The 25,244-nt window shown below is 46.5% G+C and overlaps 1 protein-coding gene and 1 pseudogene across 11 annotated transcripts in view; both read left to right on the forward strand.

Annotated features, from left to right (window-relative positions):
* Lrrfip1 (LRR binding FLII interacting protein 1) overlaps positions 1–10,534 on the forward strand; it is a 129,366-nt gene extending 118,832 nt beyond the window's left edge. For 2 of the 11 annotated variants that reach the window (XM_029474416.2, XM_029474513.2), the window contains 5 exons: positions 1,711–1,760; positions 3,973–4,090; positions 4,629–4,708; positions 7,259–7,363; positions 9,487–10,365. In XM_029474416.2, coding sequence (XP_029330276.1) covers positions 1,711–1,760; positions 3,973–4,090; positions 4,629–4,708; positions 7,259–7,363; positions 9,487–9,597 — 464 coding nt within the window. In that variant the 3' untranslated portion in view covers positions 9,598–10,365. Of the gene's footprint in view, positions 1–1,710; positions 1,761–3,972; positions 4,091–4,628; positions 4,709–7,258; positions 7,364–9,486 lie in introns of all 11 variants that reach the window. The other 9 variants (XM_029474322.2, XM_085839464.1, XM_029474382.2 and 6 more) reach the window with 9 other exon arrangements.
* A 14,128-nt stretch (positions 10,535–24,662) lies between these two features.
* Positions 24,663–24,869, forward strand: LOC110303794 (protein transport protein Sec61 subunit gamma pseudogene; annotated as a pseudogene).
* The last annotated feature ends 375 nt before the right edge of the window (positions 24,870–25,244 follow it).

A 25,244-nucleotide genomic window follows, 5' to 3' on the forward strand; every position in this document is an offset into this window, starting at 1 on the left:
GAGGCAGCCTTGGGAAAGGTGGAAACTGCCATTGTTAGGTTCTATCAGAGAAGGTAGGAGGAGGGGGCTCCAGGAAAGGTTCAGCCAGTGTGTTTCCTGGGCCCCCACCATCACATTTGAGCATACAGGGGGACAAGTCCCTTGGGCAATGGGGGTGGGGGACGTGATGGCTAAAATTATCCCATACAGTGCAAAGTACATGGGGAAGACATTCGTCACAAACAAATCACTAGACTTGGGAAAGCTTCCTTTTGCCTATGGAAGATGGGAGTCTCAGCTTTCAGAGTTGTGGATGGGGTACTTTGGTCTTGAGTGATCCTAGGATGGAGTGTCTAAGATACCCAGACTTCAAGATGACCAAAGCAATCAGGAGTTTGGAGAATCCCAGCACTTGTTTGGGTGCCTCAGGAATTTTCTAGAAGGTGCTAACTCTCTGCTTCCCATTTGGGGTCTCAAAACTATAGCAGAAAGTTTGCTAAAATTTAACATACTAGAAAAAAAACAGATTAAAAAAAACCTTTAATGAGCTAAAGATAACTTTAATATCTAACCGACTAATTTTAACATGAGTAAGTTAAAGTAGAACACGAAAGGGTCAGATAGTTGTTAATTCTTGACAAGTACCAGCTCTAGAGGCTTGGGGAGGATGGTGAACTTGGATTAGGATCCCTTAAATGAAAACGAAGGCGAGTTTCACATGTGTGCATTTTCACCCACAACTAAGCCAAGTTAATTACTTTCTGGACAGTTCTGAAGGAGGCAATGTGGAGTCACATTCATGCTGGGGATGGGAGCTCTAGGCCAGGTTTTAAGGGTTCCACTGAGAGGTTCAAGTCGTGACCTGAGAAGCCCACGGACAGCAGTGGTCAGGAACGCCCTAAGGCTGTGATCCCTTAGGCATTAGGAGCATCACCTATCCATCACACTGGGCCTCCCCTTCTTCTGAAGGTCAATGCAGATAAACTGGAAGTGGCCACAGGGTCTTTATAGGCATTCAGCATCCCTATCAGCATCCAACATCCTGATTTTGCCTTCAGGTATTCAGGGTCAGTTCTTCCTGTAGATCAGAGGGTTATTTAGTACTCTTCTAGAGAGATTTGGGGGGCTGACTGACAGACACACGCATATACTTCCTTCTACTCCTTCTATTCCATCCTGTTGGAGGTGGGAGGAGTTACAGGAATTAAAGCCATTACTGTGCTTTTCTTAATAAAAAAAAATAATAACAGCATATTATAACTGGCTTGGTGGACATGGTGTCATTGGCTGGGAGTGGGGGTGTAAAGAGAGTTAAAACTCTGACATCAGGTGCGTCTGTGTGAACAATAGGTGTGGAGTATATATTTGGAAAGAGTTCTCCTTGAAACTTTGGCGCTCATGAAACAGCAACCTTGCACATTGCTAAACCGTGAAGCCTGTGAGATCTTGTGTTGCAGCGTGTTTCCCTAGCGTTCTTGCATGCTAGCCTAAATAGAAGAGCAGCCTGTTTGCATGAGCCCGGAGGCTGCCCCAATGAGAAGCATGTCGGGAGGCTGGCACCACCCTCTGGCTGAGCTCCTCCCCGTCCTGTCTGTGGCCTCATCCATCGTGGTACGTGTTTAACCTACACTCCATCCCTCATTCCACTAACCGATCCGTCTGTTATTCTGTTAGTGGCATGCTGAGAGGCCAGGATACAGATTCACCTATATGTCTTTCTGATTTCTTCAGATGTTAGGTTGAAAAAGCTCATTGATGAACGGGAATGTCTGTTGGAACAGGTAACCGTCTTTCTATTGTTTTAAAACACTTTGAGTGGGGTACCTGAAATCATGCACCTCCTCCCAGCTTCCTTCTTGCTCACTCTGGAGACCCCTAAATATGTACTTGAGAACAAGGCTGGCTTGATGATTCGATCCAAATAGAGCAGCATTGTCACACAAGGCTTAGGGAGGCCTTGGAGCCATAGGGCAGCCTTTGGGACATTTCACATGCATTGCTGCTTCAGACGAACGTTGCTGTGGAGGGTGGAGATGCTCCATTGAGAGACAGGATGGGACATGTACGTCCACTTGTACCTGTACCTGGGCTTTGTGCAGCAGGCATGTCTTTGACTAACTGATCAAAATTGGTTTGAATTATCATTTTCTCTTTATTCTTGAGTTTCATACATTTATGCAAGGAAATAAGATCATAGCCACCTCCAATTTCCCTCCTTCAACTTCACACTCAACCCACATGCCCCCTCTGAACTCTATGTTCTCCCTGCCCAATAATGCACTAAGGTCAATTAGTGGCTGCCTTTATGTGCATGAATGTGGGGCCATCGGAGCACAGGAAACCTAGCAGCAGGAACAGCCTAAAAAACTGAATGATTCTTCCCCAGACGCTATCACTGAGTCCCAATAGCTCTACAGTAAGGGTTGGGGCCTAGAGAGCACCTCCCCCTGCCTATGCTGAAATTCTGACTGGCTAGATCTGGTGCAGGCAACACAGCTGCTCTGAGTTCACGAGTGGGAGAGCTATCTCACATCCAGAAGGCAGCATCTCATGCGCTCCTCCCCCCATAGCCCAGTTCCTACATTCTTTTTGCCTCCTCTACGTGACATTCCCTGTGCTTTGGGGAGTGGCAGGTTATAAAGATATTCCATTTCGGGCTGAGCTGTCAGTCTCAGCACTTTGACCAGCTCTGAGTCTGCATCGAGGCCTGCTACTGCAAATAGATGCTTCTATGACCAGGCCTGAGCGCAGCCCCGGGACTATAAGTATTAACAAACATGTAGAAGGTAGTATTGTTTAAACCTTGAGGTATCTCCATCCCTCTCTGACTTCAGGAAATGCTGAAGGCTCTGTTTCATCTTTCCTGTCTGTGGGATAGTTAAAATGATTCCCCAGCCTTTTCCCAGGGAACCCTCTCCTCCAACATTTCCCATAGCCACATGGGTCTGCTCACCTTTTACAGTTGTTATCCTTTCGGAATCAAATTAAACTGTCAGCTGCTCTTCTGACCCCATATGAGAGAGGAGTCCTGTAAGACCCCCTCCTTAAAGGTTGACCAGTGCCTCTGGGACACCGAGCAGCTTGACCAGGTTCTATGCAGAAGCATACAGTTTTACTGGGGACTTCATTCCCATATTTCTGCACGTAGGGGCCTCTTTTATATCTTTGTGAATAAGCATAGATCAGCATCATGAAGAGTTACCACCAACTCTTAAATCACCATTCCAAGTCTGTGTGTGTGTGTGTGTGTGTGTGTGTGTGTGTGTGTGTCTGCAGTCTACTTCTGAGTCCCAGAAGAATTTCACCCTTAGAGATAACTATTCACAGAGGCTGGGGAGATAGCTCAGCCATCCCCTTAAAGCTGGATGTAGTCACACACACACACACCTATAATCCCAGTGCTGGCGTAGTGGAGACAGGTGGATTCCTGGAGCTGACTGACCAGTGGATAAGCTAAGCTAGGTTCAGTGAGAGACCCTACCTCAAACAAAAACAACAGAGACAGAAAGAAATGAAAGGAAGAAAAATATGGTTGAACATAATGGCAGAACACACTCAGTGCTAACCTCTGGCTTCCATAAGCACACACCTACATACACAGACACTCTTACAAACACATACATACAACGTACACAAAAATTATTGTCCACTAGGTTATAAAAGAATTCATGCTGAAGTTATAAAGTCTTTGCCCCGCCTACTCCCTTCTGAGATGAGTGCTGGCCCTCAGATGCTTTTTGCTAGTTTATTTGGATTGGCCTTTATTAAAGAGAATCCCTCTGGCCGGTGGAGCACAGGCTAGACTGTAACCTTTCCATGCCATTCTCCCCTATATTCCTGCAACCCCTGCCTCTAACATGACCCCCAGGGTCATGCTAGCAGCAAGGCAGTAGCCTGATGTATTTATTCTGGCTAAGACAGGCTCTAAACTCAGCTCTTTAGTTTCCTTTTGAAAAAAAAAGAAATAAATCTATTTTACTGGGGTGTTTTCAGATTAAGAAGCTCAAAGGGCAGCTAGAGGGAAGACAGAAGAACAGCAAGCTGGACCTTCTTCGAGCCGAGGACGGTATCTTGGAGAATGGGACAGACGCACATGTCATGGATCTGCAAAGTGAGTATTGAGCCCTGTGTGGGAATGCACGCTTTTGTGTGTGCTGATTGTAAACGCTTGTGGTAAAGGATACCTGGCATTCCCTCCTGTCCCTGAAAGCTCCTGGGTTCCACAGCATGGAGACCTTTTCTGTGAGTAAAGCAAAGTGGGGAGAAGACGGCATAAGCCTGTGGGATGGAGCAGGTGTCCCAGGATGCACAAGTGGGTGTGGTCAGAAACACATCTGCTTTGCTTCATGTGATAGGCACGTGTTACGCTAGTCGACTAAAACAGACTTGCAGGAGATGAGAGTATACTCAGCCCCTCTCCTTCGTCTCCTTTGTCACATCTCTGGGGGTTCCTTCTTACCTTGGTCTTCTACGTACACATAAGAAGTACAGACATGCTCCCAGCCAACGCCCAGAGAGGGCACGCCTTGTCTGAGTCTGTGGAGGCTGAGATTAGACTGTGAAGACTTTGTGAAATGATGATTCCCAGGAACAGAATGTTCTAGAGCCTGAGAAACTTAACCCGTGTCCCTTTCTTTGTCACCCTTTAGGAGATGCCAACAGACAGATCAGCGACCTCAAATTTAAACTTGCAAAATCTGAGCAAGAGATAACTGCCTTAGAACAAAATGTATGTGGACTCTCCGCAGTCCTGGGCAGATGGATGGATGGGTGGTTGTGTGGGGTCTGAATGGCCGAGGGCCAAAAGCAACAGAGCAGTGGTCCTCAACCTTCCTAACATGGCGACACTTTTATACAGCTCATCACGTTGTAGTGACCTCCAACCATAAAATTGTTTTCATTACTACTTCATAACTGTAATTTTGTTAGTTATGAGTCTTAATGTAAATACATGCTATACAGGATATCTGAGATGCAACCCCTGTGAAAGGGTCCTTCAACACCCTAGAAGTCATGACCTGCAGGTTGAGAACCTCTTCAAGAGACTTTGCAAATCAAATGTTGTTCTAGGGAGGCAGGAAGATGACCCTGAGTTCAGATTTCCCAGCTCCATGTGAAAGTTAGGTAGGGATGGCACAGCATGTCTGTATTCCTTACCTGGGGACAGAAGGATCCCCAGGGTGTGCTGGCCAGCCAGGCTACCTAATCTATGAAGTTCAGGCTCAGCGAGGGACTTTATCTCAAGTATAAGGTGGAGAGCCAATGAGGAGGGTGCCTGATGTCACCCTCTGGTCTTCTCACATACCCACAGGTCCTGAGGACGTGGGTTAAGGAAGTAAGTCTCTTAAGGCATCTATTGGCTTTAGTCTTTTGTTGTTCTTGAGACAGGGTCTCAATGTGGCCCAGGCTGGCCTCAAACTCACTCTGTAGCCAAGGGTGACCCCAAACTCCTGATCCTCCTCTCCTGCCTCTGCTTCCCAAGTGCTGAGATTACAAGAGTATCCATCCCCGTGCCTGGCTTTCAAGACATCGCTTGCAGAGTCGGGAAGGGAAGTTCAGGACAAGTTGTTTATTAGAATCTAAGTTGTCACAGTGGTACTCATGTTTTATAATGGCTGTAATAACAAAACAGCTCGTGTCAATGGGGCTTACAGATGTTTCAAACTGTATTATTTATGTGGGGGTGTGGCTCGGTCTGTAAAGTACTTGTAAGGCAGCCTGGATTAGATCCTCAGAACCTACATGAAAAGCTGAGCACAGTGGCCAGAGCCTACCATTCCCTGCTAGTGCTTGCAGCCAGCCAGCCTCGCTGTAGGCCAGTGAGGACCTTGTCTCACGAAAACACGGTGGACAGCTCCTGAAGAACAACCCCCAGTGCTATGCACCCGCATCACGAACACATCAATACACATACACATAAACTAATTTAAATAGTTGTTTATTCAACATATGTCTTAGTTAGGGTTTTACTGCTGTGAACAGACACCATGACGAAGGCAACTCTTATAAGGACAACAATTAATTGGGGCTGGCTTACAGCTTCAGAGGTTCAGTCCATTATTGTCAAGGCAGGAGCATGGCAGCATCCAGGCAGGCATGGTGCAGGAGGAGCTGAGAGTTCTACATCTTCATCTGCACGCTGCTAGGAGAATATTGGCTACCAGGCAGCTAGGATGAGGTTCTTAAAGTCCACACCCAGCCAGGTGTGGTGGTACACACTTTTAATCCCAGCACTCGGGAGGCAGAGGCAGGTAGATTTCTGAGTTTGAGGCCAGCCTGGTCTACAAAGTGAGTTCCAGGACAGCCAGGGCTACACAGAAAAACCCTGTCTCCAAAAAACCAAACCAAACCAAAACAAAACAAAAAAATCCACACCCACCATGACACACCTACTCCAACAAGGCCACACCTAATAGTGCCACTTCCTTGACGGAGCATATACAAACCATCACAGCATACTTTGTGCCCACACATCTTTTTCCTTGAGCTTCTAGCCTTTCTCCCCACAGCCAGATGAACAAACATGGGGCCCTCCCACCTCTGCATCCTGGGTCTGAGGGGCAGTCTGTGTCCCATTCTAGGGTGAGGAGGACAAAGGAGGCACTATCCTCTCAAATGTGGATATACATGCCAGACCTTTTCATAAAAACATATATTCAGCCTGATCTTGAATTTTGATCCTCCTACCTCTGCGTTCCAAATTCTGGGTTGTGGACACACACCTTCACATCCAGCCATGGACACACCCTCACATCCAGCTATGGACACACCCTCACGTCCAGCCATGGACACACCCTCACGTCCACACGAAGCCTCCCTCCTCTCTTCCGCTGTCATTACTGGCCTTCCCTGGCAGCAGCCTAGGAGATGAACCAAGGTCCTGCCAGCATCATCTGCCTTCCGTTCAGCCAAGGCCAGTGAGCACAGGCCAGAGGGCAATCAGTATCTTGCCCTCACGCCCAGCTTTTTTGTTGAGTTCTGAGATTTGAACTTGGGTCCTTTTGCAAGCACTTTCAAGTCCCACGAGGGGGTTATGAAAGCAAAGAGACAGCCACCCTTTAGACTGGGGCCTTTTGCTCTCAAGATAGGGGTCACTCAGAAATGCTACTAGACGAGTTACTCAGAGAGAGCTGAAGTAATGTCCAGAATGCCACACTGTCACTCACACCGCATATTTTCAGTTTCATTAAATTGCATCCTTTGATTGCAGATAAAGCAAACAGCAAAAGAAAACAGTGAATGAGTTTGTGTCAGTGGCTTTCTTATTACTACCTTTCAGGTAATAAGGTTAGAGAGCCAAGTAACGCGCTATCGATCAGCCGCCGAAAATGCAGAAAAAATAGAAGATGAACTAAAGGCAGAAAAACGGAAGCTCCAGAGAGAGGTAAACTTCCCAGGCCCTGCTTCTACTCCTTTGGAAACGGAATGTTTCACTTCCCTGAGGAGATCAGGCCAAGTTGCTCACTTGGAAAATACTGCATCTGCTCGGCAGGCGGCTGCATGCTGGAGTGAGGTCGAGGTTAATAAGTGAATCATTCCCATATATATTATAAACCCAGCCTTCTCTGTTCCGTCCCGACAGCTGACGTGTGTTCAGTCTTTGATCATTGCTCTCCCCACTCACCAGACAGACACCCAACCACCATCACCATGGTTTCTCCCCACTCACCAGACACACCCAACCACCATCACCATGGTTTCTCCCCACTCACCAGACACACCCAACCACCATCACCAAGGTTTCTCCCCACTCACCAGACAGACACCCAACCACCATCACCATGGTTTCTCCCCACTCACCAGACAGACACCCAACCACCATCACCATGGTTTCTCCCTATCCAAGCTCAGTGATTTGTGAGGTTGCTTGGGAGCCTGAGGAAGGAGGTAGGAGGTGGAATCTTTTTTGTTGGACAGGGTTTCTCTGTATAGCCCTGGCTGTCCTGGAACTCACTTTGTAGACCAGACTGGCCTCGAACTCAGAATTAAAGGCGTGTGCCACCACCACCCGGCTAGGAGGTGGAATCTTAGGTCCTGGAACTCCAGCCACCTGCATGGCAGCTGGTGTGGAAAGCAGAGCCATGGATTGTGCCCCATCAACTGACAGCTCCTCTAGAACTCCCTCCCTAGGGCCAGCCTTCTGCCCTGCTGTCTGCTGGCCTCGGAGCAACCTGCTCACATGGCTATCTCTATGATACCCAAGCCCTCTGCCCCTGGCTCTAGGCTGGGACTGTTTGAGACTCTTGACATTCAAGCTTTAAATTTCCAATTGCAGAGACCTTGGTCCCGGCTCCCCCACACCAGACAGTTACCTTCTCTAGCTGGTCCAGGCTCTGCTCCATCTATAGTTGTTGGCTCACTACATTCATCATTTCTGAGTCCATCAAGACCCACAGGATAGGGCAGGTCTGGAGTCGTTCCAGATGAGGAGCATCTCCTAGTTAAGAAGCTAGACCTGAAGTGAGTCATGTTTTGTTATTCAGTTAAGAAACACACACAGATCCCAAGCAGTCAGTCTGGAGCCACAGCCTGTGAATATCTCTTCATCTTTAACCATGCCTACTAGCCAGAGCTGATCTAATGCTGCTCCATCAACACTCCAGGCCCCTGCCTACCCACTTGCTATTGAAGAGGGACCTTCAGGCTCTCTCCAATCTTTCTGCCCCATGACTGGTGTGTGGTATTGTCTGTGAAAGCTAACATCCCTTCCCCCCACAGCCAATTAACAATTATTTAAGGGAAGGGGTAGAGAAAAGAAAAGAAAATATAGGTCATACTTCTGATATTTGGTTCATTCCTTTGGTTTAAACCATTCATGAAACTAATAAAAATAGTCTTCTGGGAGCCTGAGACCCATGTCAGGGGTAGAGTGCACGCTGAGTATGCACATGGTCCCATGTTCAAATCCCAGCACCAACTTTTTTTTAAGTTTAGAAAAATATTCTTGCATGCAACATTTATTGTAAATCATTTGAATTTATTTTACATCCTGAAGAGTAAATACACTTTTTCTTTGACACAAAGAGAAAGAAAGAAAGAAAGAAAGAAAAGAAAAGAAAAGAAAAGAAAAGAAAAGAAAAGAAAAGAAAAGAAAAGAAAAGAAACATATATAGATGGAGAGATGGCTCTATGGCTAAGAGTACTGGCTGCTCTTGCAGAGGACCTACATTCAGTTCTCTGCACCTACACAACAGCTCACTTTCAGGGATTCTGGTCCTATCTTCTTGCCTCTGTGGGTACCTGCATGCATGTGGTGCACAGACATAAGCTTATAAATAGAATAAAATAAAATCAAAACAAAATAAATAAAATAACTTTCCTAAGTAAAAATGTGACCAAATATTTTTAAAAGGGAAAAAGAAAAGAGAAACGTGCACACACACAATTTTTCAGATTCCAGTGTGGCTGGGTTTTTGCAGTGCTTTCTGGTAGGGCTAGCTGCGTGGCCATGCAAAACCCCGCCACGTTGGGAGAAAGCAAGCTCATCGCCCTCTCTCCTTCTTCCAGCTTCGCTCTGCACTGGACAAAACAGAAGAGCTCGAGGTGAGCAACGGCCACCTCGTAAAGCGACTGGAAAAGATGAAAGCCAACCGCAGCGCCCTCTTGTCCCAGCAATAAATACCAGCAGCAAGTGGGCACCTCTCTGGGGACTCAGATGCCCAGCCTGGCTTCATGAGCTTTTATCTGTACTGTCGGGAGCATTGCATCTTTCCCTGCCTCCGAGGGAAGAAGTGCTTCCATGCAAGGGTCACCCGGGGAGCACAGCAGCACCAGATGCCTCTGTCTGCAGACCCTTGCCCTGGCTGGGATGATACTCAGAGCCTGCAGGTTTCTTCATAAGCACACTGGGTCTCACGAGAGCTCTGGACTTGATGCGCAGGGGCCTCTTAATCCCACCAACAGGGGTGATGGAGGTCGAGGTAAAGGTGGGCCTTGATTTTCCTTTTGTGTCTTGCTGAAGGTTAAGGGAGAATGTCCCAGTGTTGGGGACGATCCGTGGTGGAACCTACAGTCCCAATGACTCCAGTAGTGTCTCTTAGTCTCTGCTTCCCATACACAAAACACTGTGGAACCACAAGCCATTACCAAGCAAAGCTCCTCCTCTGGAGTCGAGGCGATGGTCTAGACGTAAAGTGACCTTAAGAAGACTCTTCCCAGGCAACAAATGAAGCTTTTCTAAGGGACTTTTGCATCGGTTCAGTTATAAGAGTACTTTTCCCAGGGTCATTAGGCGGTAGCTTCACCGAAAACAACAGCTTTTCATTTGCATTATTTAATCCTTATATTTGGAATTGAAGTTGTTAACTTCTTTTAAAGAATGTACTGCTAGGAAAAAAAAAACATTTTAAAAATGAAACGTTAAAGAGCTGTGTGGGTTTTGTTTTTTATTTTAAAAAGATTTTACTTTTATGTGCATGAGTGTTTGCCTGCATGTGTGTATGTGCACCACCATGTGTGCAGTGCCAGGAGAGGGCGCTGTATTGCAGGACTGGATTTACAGCTGGTTGTGAGTCACCAGAATTGAACCCAGGTCCTGCAGCCTGTGCTCTGAACTACAGAGCCATCACTTCTATCCCTGAAGCCAAGAGAGAACTGAACAGAAGACAGGGTTTAGATAGGGTTTCAGGAGTGGCCGGGTGGGGATGGGGAGCTTTCCAGGGTGAGGGTTGGTGGGATTTCAAGTCCTAAGCTTGGGTTTTTTACTCTGTAGGGTGGGGTCTGGGTCTAGCCATTAAACCTGGCAGTTGGAGGTGCTCAGGGGAGGGGCCTGGACACTTGTGCCTTGAGGGGCCTATCAGTCCCCCTGGGGAACCTCTCCTAACCCTTCTGGGCCAGCCAACCTGCAGTAGGACAGTGTGTGTTTTACTGTCTTGTGGGTTCTCCCACACTATCTTAATATAAGTTCATTTAACCATTAAAGAAGACTGGATAATTCATAAAGTGCTGGCCATTGCAAACCTCTCCTGTAGCACCTGGACATGAAATCCATTGTTTTCCCTTATCTTTTCTCATTTAATTTCTATGATAACATCATGCAGTGAATATCATTGCAGAAACTCAAGAGTCTACATCACACCCAGAGGAACCTAGAACACAATTTCAAAGTTTATCCCATAGGAAAGCCTTTCCTGCAGGTGATGCTCTTAGGGAATTGCTGCTAGCTTTTTTCTTCCCTGAGACCCAGCCTTCCTCTACCGTGGCTCTGTTTACAAGCTGGTGCATGGTTGGTCACTGAGGTAAATATTCCAAACACTATAGAATGTTGAGCTGTGTCCTGGGTGTCTACCCTCAGATGCTACTGGACTGCACTTAAAATCCCTACTGTCATTGGGAACCAATGCTGTAAACTGGATTTTAAAAACTGAGAGAGAGAGTTGAAATCTTGCAGCAGAACCACTGTTATTTTTTATAAATTATATTGACTTATAGAAATAAAATAGCTTTAAGTCAGAGAAGCCCATTGAATAGCACAAATAGGGCCAGGTGTGGTGGGAGACAGAGGCAGGTGGATCTCTTTGAGTTTGAGGCCAGCCTGGTCTACAAAGTGAGTCCAGGACAGCCAGGCTATACAGAGAAATGGCCTCAAAAAAATAAAATAGGTGAGGACCTCCTCATCTTGGAGCAACCGGATCTTGAGGTACAGAGTTTAGCATTTGAATACAGAGCAGCACCAGACCAACCCACTACAGGAGACTGTTCTCAGTGGTGAGCAGGGCCATCTCAAAGCCTGCCCATGGTGGGATGGAAAAGCGTCAGAACTTGGCTGGGTGGAATCAGAAGGTTTGGAATGGGCCAATCAGATCTGTTTGTATCACTAAGTATCACAAGCAGATGTGGCATATGTATATAAGCCTGCCTGAGTGTTTAAGGGTAATAGAGCTGCTGTCTCTGACATGCCTGGCTTCTTTCCCTGCAGCTGCACAAAGCTGCCATCTGATCGCTGGTGTGGAAGATACTTGGGGCTAGAGGATCCCTACTCAGGAATCAGAGTCCTACCCAGGAGCTTCAGGGACAATGTTCCCAGTCCTCGTCATGTAAGGGCTGGACAGTTGTCGCCTAGTCATGGCTTGTGTCTAGTGCCACTAGTTATCTGTGTGCTGTCCCCAACTTCTCCTCCCTGCCTCTTCCCGCTCTATACTAGAGCTGCCACATCACTAGCTGGTCCTACCTGGTTCCTAGGGGCACCGAGTGCTTGGCAGATACCACGGGTCTTGGTGAAGTGAGTGAGTGTCTGGCTCTATCTCCAACAGGCTACACTCTAGGTGGCACAGTTGTGAGAGCAGCAGAGACTTAAGGAGAGGGTTCAGAAGCAGGACCGTGTGAAGCTTCAGGTGAGCACGTCCTACGTTCCCAAAGCTCCCTATACTATGATTACAAGCATGCACCAGCTTGTAAACAGAGCCACGGTAGAGGAAGGCTGGGTCTCAGGGAAGATAAATGCTAGCAGCAATTCCCGAAGAGCATCACCTGCAGGAAAGGCATAAACTATGGGATAAACTCTGAAATTGTGTTCTAGGTTCCTCTGGGTGTGATGTAGACTCTTGAGTTTCTGCAATGATATTCACTGCATAATGTTATCATAGAAATTAAACGAGAAAAGATAAGGGAAAACAATGGATTTCATGTCCAGGTGCCACAGGAGGGGTTTGCAACAAAGTGGAAGAGAGGATGCCTCAGGTTTGTCTTTAATTCTCTCCTCTAGCTCTGGATTCACTAACCCCTCCCAGGGTCAGCGGAGGTCATCAACTCTGCCTTCTAAGAGTAGCTCCTATGCCCAACCCTAATCTAAGCAAGGCATGCCTGCCCAGGTCAGGTGGGATGGGTCCTCTCTGCTTCTCTCCTGTGCCCAGCTGCCAGCATGGAGAACCAGGAAGAGGTCATCTCTGTTGTACTACTATGACCTGTTTGAATTTTCTTCACCTGCCATGGTGTGGAAGTTGGCGGCTTCTAAGAACACAGGTTCACCTACCACAATCTTGCTAAATATTTGTGTAATGTATTTCCATGTCTAAAACTTCATATTGCCCCCCACATTCTTTTGAAAAATGTGGATCTAATGTCATATCAATACCATAAAAATGTATTGTTCCTCCTCTCACAGACCGTTTGGGTAATGTGGAATGACTGTGACAAAAGAAACTAGCTTTGTTTCCCCACATGTGAGGATAGCCTGGCAAGTTGCCTCAAGAGTCAGCATAGCTGGAATTTAGCAATGAAACATGGGAATGGGTACACACATGAGTCCTGATGGTAGGGACTCACTGTAAGTTACAGTTACAACAGGGAGGATGAAGGAGAACTAAGCGGGTATGGAGATCAGAAGTGAACGGATCTGCTGAGCACACTAAAGCTGATATCAGAGAAGAGAGTGCTTCCTGGGGGAGCACTGAGGATGCCCATTCAGGGAGGAGCATCCTGGGGGAGTACTGAGGATGCCCATTCAGGGAGGAGCATCCTGGGGTAGCACTGAGGATGTCTAGTCAGGGAAGAGCATCCTGGGGGAGCACTGAAGATGCCCATTCAGGGAGGAGCATCCTGGGGGAGCACTGAGGATGCCCATTCAGGGAGGAGCATCCTGGGGGAGCACTGAGGATGCCCATTCAGGGAGGAGCATCCTGGGGGAGCACTGAAGATGCCCATTCAGGGAGGAGCATCTTGGGGAGCACTGAGGATGCCCATTCAGGGAGGAGCATCCTGGTGGAGCACTGAGGATGCCCATTCAGGGAGGAGCATCCTGGGGGAGCACTGAGGATGTCTACTCAGGGAAGAACATCCTGGGGGAGCACTGAGGATGCCCAGTCAGGGAGAAGCATCCTGGGGGAGCACTGAGGATGCCCAGTCAGGGAGGAGCATCCTGGGGGAACACTGAGGATAATGAGTCAGGGAGGAGCATCCGGGGGAGCACTGAGGATGCCCATTCAGGGAGGAGCATCCTGGGGGAGCATTGAGGATGTCTACTCAGGGAAGAACATCCTGGGGGAGCACTGAGGATGCCCATTCAGGGAGGAGCATCCTGGGGGAGCACTGAGGATGCCCAGTCAGGGAGGAGCATCCTGGGGGAACACTGAGGATAATGAGTCAGGGAGGAGCTTCCTGGGGGAGCACTGAGGATGTCTACTCAGGGAAGAACATCCTGGGGGAGCACTGAGGATGCCCAGTCAGGGAGGAGCATCCTGGGGGAACACTGAGGATAATGAGTCAGGGAGGAGCTTCCTGGGGGAGCACTGAGGATGCCCAGTCAGGGAGGAAGTCATTAGCAGAGCTGACCCCTGCAGGCATCAGAGATCTGCTATGTTCACTACAATGTGTGTGAAGGTACCAGAGGACAACCTCATGTGTCATCATCCCTCAGGAATACTAACGACCTTTCCCTTGAGACATTGTCTCTTACTGGCTTGGAGCTCACCATGTAGATTAGGTTGGTTCATTATCATGCCCAGGGATCCACCTGTTTACACACACACACACACACACACACACACACACAGAGGCAGGCAGCACTAGAATTACAAACACATGCCATGAGTCTGGCATTTTTACATGGGTTCTGGGAATAAAACTCACATACTCATGCTTTCAAAGCAAGCACTTTACTGAGTTGTGAGCAGTCTACAATCTCTAACTGTGATTTTTAAAAATACAGTTGATAAATACTACTATCCAGGACATAGACATAAGGGTTCTGTTACCCACTGCTGATGGGAATATACTCAGTTACTATAAAACCCAGTATGGAGGGTTCTCAAAAACCTAACAATAAATCTTCCACATGATCCAGATAGAGCCTTCCTAGAACCTCAAGGGCCCTATACCAGCACACCACAGAGACAAATGGACATGTGTTGGGGTTGGCCTGTATGTACTTACTGTGTGTTCAGATGCAGGTTTCTGTGCCTCAAGATCTGGTTTCTCTACCCAGACATCTGTCTACAGTCTGGATGTGGGCGTGGTCACGCATCTCTGATTCTAATGTTATATAAAAAATTGTTTTCTACCATCTCCGATTGGCCAATAAACAGCTGATTCAGCCTATGGCTGGACAGAGGAGATAGGAAGGCTGGACTTCTGATCCCAGCCAGGGGGCCCAGGGAGAGAGAGAGAAGTAGAGAAGGACCATGAGGAGAGAAGCTGTGGAGACTATATAGTGGGAGCAGGAGGATTTACCATGCGGTCCTGATGAGAGAGTCACCATGACGACACACATGGGGCAGAGCAATCCAGGATAAGCCTCAGATTGAAGGTAAAGGGCCACGTGGCTGGGAAATAGATAGCTTAGAACCTGCCCAGCAAAATAATAATATAAGGTCTCTGTGTCTTTATACAGGCTAAATAGGTCATAGAAATGCCTTGCGGTTAATTCAGAGCAAAGGGGGTTAAGAAAACGGCGCAAAGAATTGTGAGATACAGACATCACTGATAACGGCAGCAGAGTCATACAACCAACCTCGGGGTCCAGCAACAGAGGAGTAGTTGAGGAGCGGTAGGCACACACGGGATTCTCTTCCCTTACAAAAAGCAGGGTCACGTCATCTCGAGGATAACGGATGCAAGTGGAGAGAGGTCAATCAAGCCAGTCTTGGAAAGACAAATGCTGTATGTTTTCTCTCACTGGTGGCTCCTGGAGCTTACACAGAGGCGTGAAATCGTGTATGCATATATGACATCGAAGTAGAGGTCAAACTGCCACGGGGGACAGGGGAACAAGGGGACTAATGGGAGGGGAAGGCACACATGCAAATACATGCATACTCATACAACTATTTGTGATCAGAAAAGTTGACATACGTTGCCATATGAATCCTCGTCATTTAAATTGACCAGGTGTAAACATCTTGACACTTCAAATTTAGTACATTCTTATATAATGTGACAGCAGAGAATGCTGTCTTTTTTTTCTTTCTTTTTCTTTTTTTTTTTCTTTTTTTTTTTTTTTTGACTTTAACTATTTGCCAAGCATGTCTTTGTTTCAAGGAAATCTTGACCTGAGCTAACTAACCAACAGTAACCCTCAGTAAAACTCAATGACAAGCGTGAGCCCAGAGCTCATGCACAGCCATCACCTTTATTCTCTCTGTCTCAGCCATTTCATAAACGGGTGATTCACAGCATCTCTGTGTGCTTTCTCAACAGTTTAAACAACTGTGCCCATGGGTCCTTTCCATGGAGACGACTGCAGAAAGCCACGCACAGATATTTACAATACATAGTGAAGGGGCTCTAGCCAGCCCGAGCATGGCAAACACGGCTCTGGCAGGCCTTGCCCTTCTCCCCCATTCCCTCTGCCTTGCTAAAAACCATTGGATTACATTCCTAAGGCTAGCCACCAAGGTCTATTCCCTTATTTGGCCACTTCTTCCTCCTGAAACTGATTACCAAGGTCCACCTATCAAAAGCATTGAAGTCCAGCAACCAAAAGACTCTTGCTCACCTAATTAACATGCCCAATTAAAATCAAACACCTCATCCTAACACCGGGCTTCCCTTTCTGCTTTATAAACTGCCATTTACCTCTGGGCCATGCTTATCTCCTCTCTATCCCCAGGACTAATACCCCTCCCCCGTCCCTAGTCCCCTTCCCCTCCTCCCTTGTCCTCTGTGTCCTATCTTTCTTATTCCCTGTCCTTGGTGCTAAGAACTTGGTCTTGGGAGTCCTGAGCTGATACCAATCCTTTCGCATCATATGGTCAAATGAAGCAGTAAGGAAACATCAGTTTCTCCTTTTGTGGGGTGGTTGGGGAGGTAGGGAGAACTCAAGACAGGTTTTCTTGTGTAGGTAGCCTCGGCTGCCCTGGAACTCACTCCATAGACCAGGCTGGTCTTCAACTCAAAGAAATTTGACTGCTTCTGCCTTTTGAGTTCTAGGATCAAAAATGTGTGCCACCACCACCTTTTTAATTTTTCTTTTATAGTTTTCTTTTGTTATTTTAATTCTCTATATCTGGAACCCCACATCATGACAGACGTTCATGGTTTACATCTGGTTCTATCTCTAGCTGAAATGTATTAACAGACATAATGGGTTTATAGATAGCCATAGCCTGAGTCCATTCTTGTTAGGTTGAACTGACACTTCTTTATAAGTGTTTGAAAATTTGAAAGCCCTTTGAATTAAAATGGATCCAAGCTATCTATTGGATTGTCTTTCTGTCAACGACTCACTTGAAACTAAAGAAAAGTGATTTTAACTGAAAACCTTTCAGCCAGCTGATCTATATGTTGAGAAATTCAGTGAAATATCTTAGTCTTTCATAATTCCCTAACATTCTCTACAGCTGAAGTGATTTCTGGTCTTTCCAGTTCAAGGTATTTTATGTTTGGCAACTTTCTGAGCCTTTTATTTTTTCTCTCTCTCTCCTTAAAGTTACAAAGCACAAGTCCTATAGAACATCGCTTACAAGGCTGAGCCAGGCCAGGTGGCACGGGCCTGTCATACAGCTACCTGGGAGGCTAAAGGAGGATTGAAAGCTCAGGTCCTCAGGGGAAAAGATGCTTTGCCACCAAGTCTGATGATCTGAGTTTGTTCACTGGAACTCTGTCTTAGTTGTAGTTTTATTGCTGTGAAGAGATACTATCACCAAGGCAACTCTTATAAAAGGAAACATTTGATAGGGGCTGATTTATAGTTTCAGAGGTTCGGTCCATTATCGTCATGGTGGGAGCATGGCAGCATCCAGGCAGTCCTGCATGGTGCTGGAGTCAAGAGTTCTACATATTTATCGAAGGCAGAAGAGACTCTTCTGCAGGCAGCCAGGAGGAGGCTCACATTCCAAATTGGGCAGAGCTTGAGTACAGGGACCTTAAAGCTTACCCCAATGGAGACATTTTTTTTCCTAACAAGGTCACACCTACTCCAACAATGCCACACCTCCTAATAATGCCACTTCCCATGGCCAAGCATTCACACACATGAATCAATGGGGTAAACCTATTCAAACCACCATAAATCCACTCCTGGAAGTTGTCCTCTGACCTCCAACAACTATTCTGTGGCACGCACACACACTTTAAAAAAAAATAATTTTGAGGTCTACCTGGGCAACTTTGCAAGACCTTGTCTCACAATAAAAAAGTCAGGCGTGCTAAGAGGCACCATTAGTCCCCACACTTGGGCAGCAGTAACAGGTAGATGCTGTCTCTCATAGGGAGGACCAAGAGAGCCAAGGCAAGAAAAAAAAGAACCCACCTTAAAAACAAAATTAATCAGGCAGATGGTAGTAGTGCACACCTTTGATACAAGCACTTAGAAGGCAGAGATAGAAACAATTATGGGTCAGAGGTGTGATTGTGGGATGGCAACCCCATCCCTCACTTGATGTCCTGTCTTCCTGCTGGAGGTGGGCTCTACTTCCTTCTCCTTCCTTCTCCTTCCTTCCTTCTCCCTACTGTCAAGCATTTCATCTAAGGGCCCTCCCTGTGAGTCCTGAGAGTCTCTCACCTCCCAGGTGTATGGTGCATTGTGTGTGTGTGTGTCCCCTCAACCTATTTCCTGAGGTTGCCTGTTTACGTTCTTTCTGCTGGCCCTCAGGGCTTCAGTCCTTTTCCCTCACCCATTACCAGATCAGGTTCACCACACACACTGCTCCTCCACCCCATCCACTTTCCCTTCCAAGTCCCTCCCTTCCTCCCCATTTGTGATTGCTTTCTTCTCTCTCCCAAGTGAGACTGAGGTGTCCTCACTTGAGCACTTCAGCTTGTTGAGCCTTTTGAATTCTGTGGATTGTATCTTATACCTCTGACCCACAATTGTTCCTGTCTGAAAGAATTACAGGGATGGAAATGGAGAGGAGCCTGAGGAAAAGAAGGTCCAGTAACAGGCCCAAAGTGGGATCCAGCTCAAGGGGAGGTCTCAAGGCCTGACACTATTACTAAGGCTATGGAGCACTAACAAAAAGGGATCTATCATGACTGCCCTCCAAAAGACCCAACAAGCTGAAAGAGTCAGATGCAGATATTTGCACTCAATCAATGGACAGAAGCAGCTGACCCCTGTTGTTGAATTAGGGAAGGCTGAAAGAAGCTGAGGAGAAGGGCAACCCTGTAGGAGGACCAGCAGTCTCAATCTGGACACCCCCCCCCCCCCCCCGCCAAGAGATCTTTCAAACACTGGACCACCAAACAGACAGCATACACCAGCTGATATGAGGCCCCCAACACACATACAGTAGAGGACTGCTGGGTCTGTGTTCATTCAGAGATGACACACCTAACCCTCAAGAGACTGGAGGCCCCAGGGAGTTCAGAGGTCATGTGGCATGGGGGGGTGGGGTCATCCACGTGGAGCCAGGGTGGGGTGGGGGGGAGGTGTGGGATATGGAGCAGTGGAAGGGTGGATGGAGGGGTGGGGAATGGAATATGGAGTGTAAAAAGTGAGTTACAAATAAAATTAAATTACAAAAGAAGGAAGAGGAAGAGGAGGAGGCAGGATAGGCAGATCTCCAAGTTCTAGCCCAGCCTGCTCTACAAAGCAAGCTAACAAGGATAGCCAGGGCTACACAGAGAAATCCTGTCTTGAAAACCCAGCCAAACAAACAAACAAAAAACAAAACCAAAATTAATCAAAACCCCAGAAGGCTGGGGATGTAGCTCCGTAGGAAAGCACTTGTCTAGTATGTAGAGTCCCTACATTCTTTTTCCCGTATTGCACCCCAAATATAAATTTTTTTCCCAGACATTTAATTCTGAACTCAGGTAACTAAATTTGTCTGTTCTGTTTGGACGACTGTGAGGAAGTTTCTTAAGTTCCCAGTGTGAGTTAGTTATTGCTCAGTAACAAGTTAATCTAACCCATAGCTTCCCTCCCAGCTTCTGTGGTATCAGGAGTCTGAGGGTGGCATAGCTGGATAGTTCTGGTTCAGGATCCCAAATTCCCCGGGATTCTTTTCCAAACTCAAACACTTGCTGGTGCCCATCACTTACTGTTAGACCATTGGCTCAAGGCCCTGATGATCCAGCCTGGGCGCTCCAGGCTTGGCGTCTGAGCTGCTTCTTCCAGAAAGATCTGGAAGAGGGAATAGAAGGAGGGAAGAAGGAAGGGAGGGAAGGAGAGAGGGAAGGAGGTGAGGAGGGAGGGAAGGAGGTGAGGAGGGAGGAACAAACAAAGAGTCTGGAAGCCAAACCTGCCCTGAGGAGTGATGTGTTTGTTCTCAATGAGAAGGAACCGAGCGCCATCACTTTGGGTTTGTTTTTTGTTTGTTTGTTTGTTTGTGGTCTGTTTTATCTTGAGATAGGATCTAGCTGCGCTGGCCACCCTCACTGTTTATATAGTTTGCCTGGTAACATATAACATGACCATGCACAGTGTGGGCCCTGCCCTCTAGGGCCACGACAGCCCATCTCCCCAGATCCCAGAGACCCTTCACCTAGATGATCCGCTGTCTTCTACGGTCTAAAACGCAGACCCATGAAAGCTGACACGTTCTGCGTTGTCTCTTTGGGTAGAAGGGGACAGAGTGAGCATTTGACATATTTCTGCCAGCCCAGGAAAAAAAAAATTTCCAAAATATCTAAGTGCTCTACAGCAGTCAGTGGGGGTAGCCAGGTATAGAACATGGTCTGCAGTGTCCTCAGGGTGCCTTCCTCCCCATACACTTCCACAGCTACAGGGCATCCACCGCCCCGAACTAGACACCTGCCCAGGCAAGGTATAGTGTCCAGCCTCATCTGAACCAATTGGTAGAACAGACGCCAGACTTAATTATCTTGGTAGCATCTCTGAATGAAATGGTGATTTCAAAAACTAAATACAAATTCACTATAGGTAAGAGGAGACTTGCATGAGCAATTGAGTTACTGCAAAGTGACACTGTGCAGGCCCACAAACTTATTCACAGTCTCCAATTCATCACTGAACAGCACCCAGCTGCTGGTAGGTCAATGAGTTTGGTGAATCAATTTATTAGTAAAAGAATAAATGATCCGCAAATAAGAGGCCTCTGTCTCTGATGGAGCAGTTTGAAGGTAGACCCAGGTTTAAGCCATTTTGTCCTTATTTAAGAGAGGGCCTCCACTACTCTTTGGTAATTATGTTCAGACAAGTAAAGTCACCAATGATATTACTGAGGTGTTGGTCCTCCTGGATCGTCTAATTTTGTGCAAGCTTAAATTATCTACCGTATCTGTACTGAGAACACAAACAAAAGATGTATGTGGGAGGGGCTAGAGAGATGGCTCAGTGGTTAAGAGTACCTACAGTTCCCATAGAGAACTCCATTTGGAATCCCAGGACCAAGGTCAGGGCTCACAACCTCCTACGAACTCCAACTTCAGAGAATTCCATGCCCTTTTCTGGCCCCTAAAGACAGTGCACTCAATTTGTACCTACCCACCAAGAAACACACATATAGGTGTAATTACAAATAAAAAGCTTTAAAAAATATGTATATAATGAAAATGTAAAACCTCAGCAATCAAATAATCTTTTGTTTTGTGTTTTGTTTTGTTTTTTTGTTTGTTTGTTTGTTTTGTTTTCGAGACAGGGTTTCTCTGTGTAGCCCTGGCTGTCCTGGAACTCACTTTGTAGACCAGGCTGGCCTCGAACTCAGAAATCCGCCTGCCTCTGCCTCCCAAGTGCTGGGATTAAAGGCGTGCACCACCACCGCCTGCATTAAAAGCAGTCATATAAAAATCAAAATTAATACTAAGAGATCCATGATACCAAACTAAATAAAAACAGGATCACAAACAGTGTTCTCCATGGAGCCGTAAGAGAGGAGAAAAAAAGGATACTGGTTTGGATAATTTTCTCATTTTGAGTCTTTTTCTGTTGTTTTTAATGATTGTACTGAAACAATCTCTGGCTTTCTGAATTTTGTTGTACGCCCATACATTTTGTCCCAGAGGCAAATAAGTGCCCCAGTCTAGACCCCCTCACCCCGCAAAGAGGATGCAGGATGCAGCTAAGCGCAAGCCATGGGATTCCATGTCTAGGACACACACAGCTCTACAAACCACAGGAACTCACGCGCAAAGCGCCTTCTAAGTCTCGCGAGAAGATACTCCCAGCGCATCCAATCCAAGCCCCGCGCAGCTCCTTCCCGCGCATTTAAGCCCCACCAGGCCAATCATGGTGCCAGCCTGTTGCACAAGCCAATAGGAGCTCTCCTCGAGCGGTGGGTGGGCCTCCGGCAGCCGTTACCCGCTAAACCCCAGGACACTACTCTTTGGAAAGTAGAGGAGGAGGAGAGAGCAACCTGGAGGAGAGGTTTGACGGCAGGGACACAGACGACACTTACGGTGAGCCCGGAATGGAGGCGAGACACCCTAGCCTCACCCATACCCTGGGCAGCAGGGGCCGGTGGGAGCCTGTTCTGACCTGTGCTGCCCTGCAGCAAAGCGCCCGCTCAGTTGCATTTTTTTTAATCCCACCACCACAGTAGTAATTTGCTCTTGCGCGCTCTTGTAGCGGTTTCCTTGGTTTTAAGACAGGGGCTTAGGTAGCCTCGGGCTAGCCTGGAAGTCACCCTATGCATCGACACACCTATTGGTTAGATGCTGGGCATGGAACCCAGGGGGCTCCTTCATGCTAGGCAAGGGCTCTGCCACTGAGTCAGGTCACCAGGTTCGCCACAAGTACTGTGATAGTGACTAAAGAGACAAGTGGGCACTCAGTGACTGTGTTGTCACTGAGGTCAAAGGTTGTTCTCTGGCGTCTGCACACACATGGTGCACATACAGACACGCAGACACACATCAGTACACGTATCTGATTAAAAAAGAAAAAAATGACTATGCTAGTTCTGGTAAAAGAAAAAAAAAAAAAACCCATGCGGTAAGTCTTGCCTTTTTCCTCACATCATAAGATTACATCCTGGGTTTATCTCTGGATTGTAAGGATTCATCAGCACAATCCACACCTGTCATTTTCTTTGAGGGGAAGTTTGTAAATAGAGATTTAATTTCCTTAGGCGCTCAGAGACCATTGAAGAGTTGTCAGATTTGTTAGAGAAAATGTTATAATCCTCTATTATCGCTTTAATATTGCCAATAGGTTAATGGTTTATGTTTTCTCAGACTAAGTCTTATAAAGAGTATCAATTCCATTTGTTTTTAAGAAACAACTTTTGTCTTGTTTGCATGCACGATTGCCCTCAGAGAACAGAAGAGGCCATCAGTCCTGAGCTGGACTTTGGTTCTGAGTCACCCACTCTGGGTGCTGGGAATCCCACTTGCACCCTCATAGAGCAATAAGTGCGACTAACCACTGGGCCATCTCTCCAGCACATGCCTGTTTTCTTGTTTCTTCAGAACCTTCAGGCATCTCTGGTAAATCTTTTGTAGTGAAAGGATTCAATACTATTTTCTATTGATGGTGTGTGCTGGGTCTTGAACCCAGGTTTGCTGTATGAGACGTGTTAGGCAAGTGGTCAGTCTACCACTGACTTAGAGCGCCCAACCCCTAAAGCTGTAAATAAGTGCTATTTTAGCTGCATACTACATACTACATTTCAAAATGTTTTCTGATTTCCATTGTGATTTATTTCACCCAGGGACTTTGATGAATGTGATGCTTCATTTCCAAATCTTAAGGAAGTAGCATCTTTTATTGTTTTGTTTTTTGTTGTTTATTTTGGGTAGACAGGGTCTTAGGATGTTGCTCTGACTGACCTGGAATTCATTCTGAGATTCAGGCTGGCCTCAGATTCATCGGGTTCTGCCTCCTGAGTGTAGATAGATACTAACGGCATTCACTACACATCCAAGAACATAAACATATTTAGGCTTATTGCCTTGCCATAAAAAAAAACTAGGTAAATTGTGTGAAAATAATGCTTTATAATATAATACAATGGACAGTTTAGAGCTGTGGTTTCTGAGGAAAGAAAAGGTCTGAACCCCTGTGATGGCCAGACTCCCTTCTTAGAAGCATGCTGCAGACCATGAATCAAGATAGAAATTTTAAATAGAAAGATCTTTGAGTTGAGATGGAGCTTAGACTTTAGAAAGACTGGTTAGCTAGAAATTTCAGGGCTGTAGGTATGTATTTTTGCCAAATTGGGGATTGACCCTAGGGCCTAATACAGTCAAGGCAAGTGCTATAATATTGAGCTCCTTTTTAAAATATTTATATTGAACCAGAGTCTCACTAAATTGTCTGTCTCCTCCTAAGTAGTTGCAGAAACACGTTCAGATGCACGTGGTTTGCTAGATTCCTAACACTACTGCTGGAGGATTCCTGTGACTTTTATGAATTCCAAGTCCATTGTAGTCAGTGAAAATGGCAGTGCAGGTACCATCTGTTCTACAGTGTATCTGCTGACAGCATCAGCACAGATAAATAAAGTCAGCTCCCAGGACACCTGCACAGTGGCCACTTGAAGGTCTGCACACCACTTCCCAACGTCCACCTGGTGTCACCCACATAGGTTCACTGCAAGGTCTTTCCTAGATGCTCTTGGGAAAGGTGGGGATGTGGGTCCCCTCCCTCTTTGGATCAATAGTGGCCACACAGTCAATAAGACAACTTGGTAGGAAGCAAGAGCTTGCTCAGCTGTTTGTCCTCCCTCATGAGCAACCAGGAGTTATCAGAGCCAAACTCTAGATTCCATGGAAACCATATCTTTTTCCAAGAAAGTATTTCTAGCTAATAGCCAATAGAAAGTACCAAGTCTAGGGCTCTGCTGTATTCATTCCACTCCGGTGCTTGGTGTCTCTGCCTTCTTAAGCCGCCATCCCATAAAACAGTCATGGATCAGGTAGTGCAGTTTGTTCAGCCAGGTTGACAGTTTGTAAAAGACTCCATTTGACTTGTTAAAAGATGCACCAGCCCTGATAGAACAGAACCCTAGAAGATAGCCATGGCCATAGCAATAGGATTTGATATAATGGGATTCATTGGCTTCCTTGTGAAACCGATCCGTATTACTATAAATACCATTATTGTGGGTGGCTGAGTGCTTTCTCCTCATGAAGAAAAAAAAAAAAAACAACATCCTTAGTGTTTTTCTTTTTAAGATGTTTTCTATTTCTCAATTAAAATGATTTTTTTAAAGTATCAAGTTCAAGTCTCAGGTTGGGAGCAAGACTGAGTATTGCAAGAGCAACCACACTGGGACAGAAGTTGTACTGGACTCCCATTTATCTAAGCACAGCTCTTCTTTGTCAAAATTGAAGTTCCATTTGTCAGCCCCTCAGCCATTGTTCTGGCTGGTTTTATGTCAACTTGGCATAAGCTAGAGTCACTGGAGAGGAGGGAACCTTTTTGTTTTGTTTTGTTTTGTTTGTTTGTTTGTTTTTTCAAGACAGGGTTTCTCTGTGTAGCCCTGGCT

The sequence above is a fragment of the Mus caroli genome, unplaced genomic scaffold, assembly GCF_978045245.1.
Source record: "Mus caroli unplaced genomic scaffold, Mus_caroli_1 scaffold_1, whole genome shotgun sequence".
NCBI lineage: Eukaryota > Metazoa > Chordata > Mammalia > Rodentia > Muridae > Mus > Mus caroli.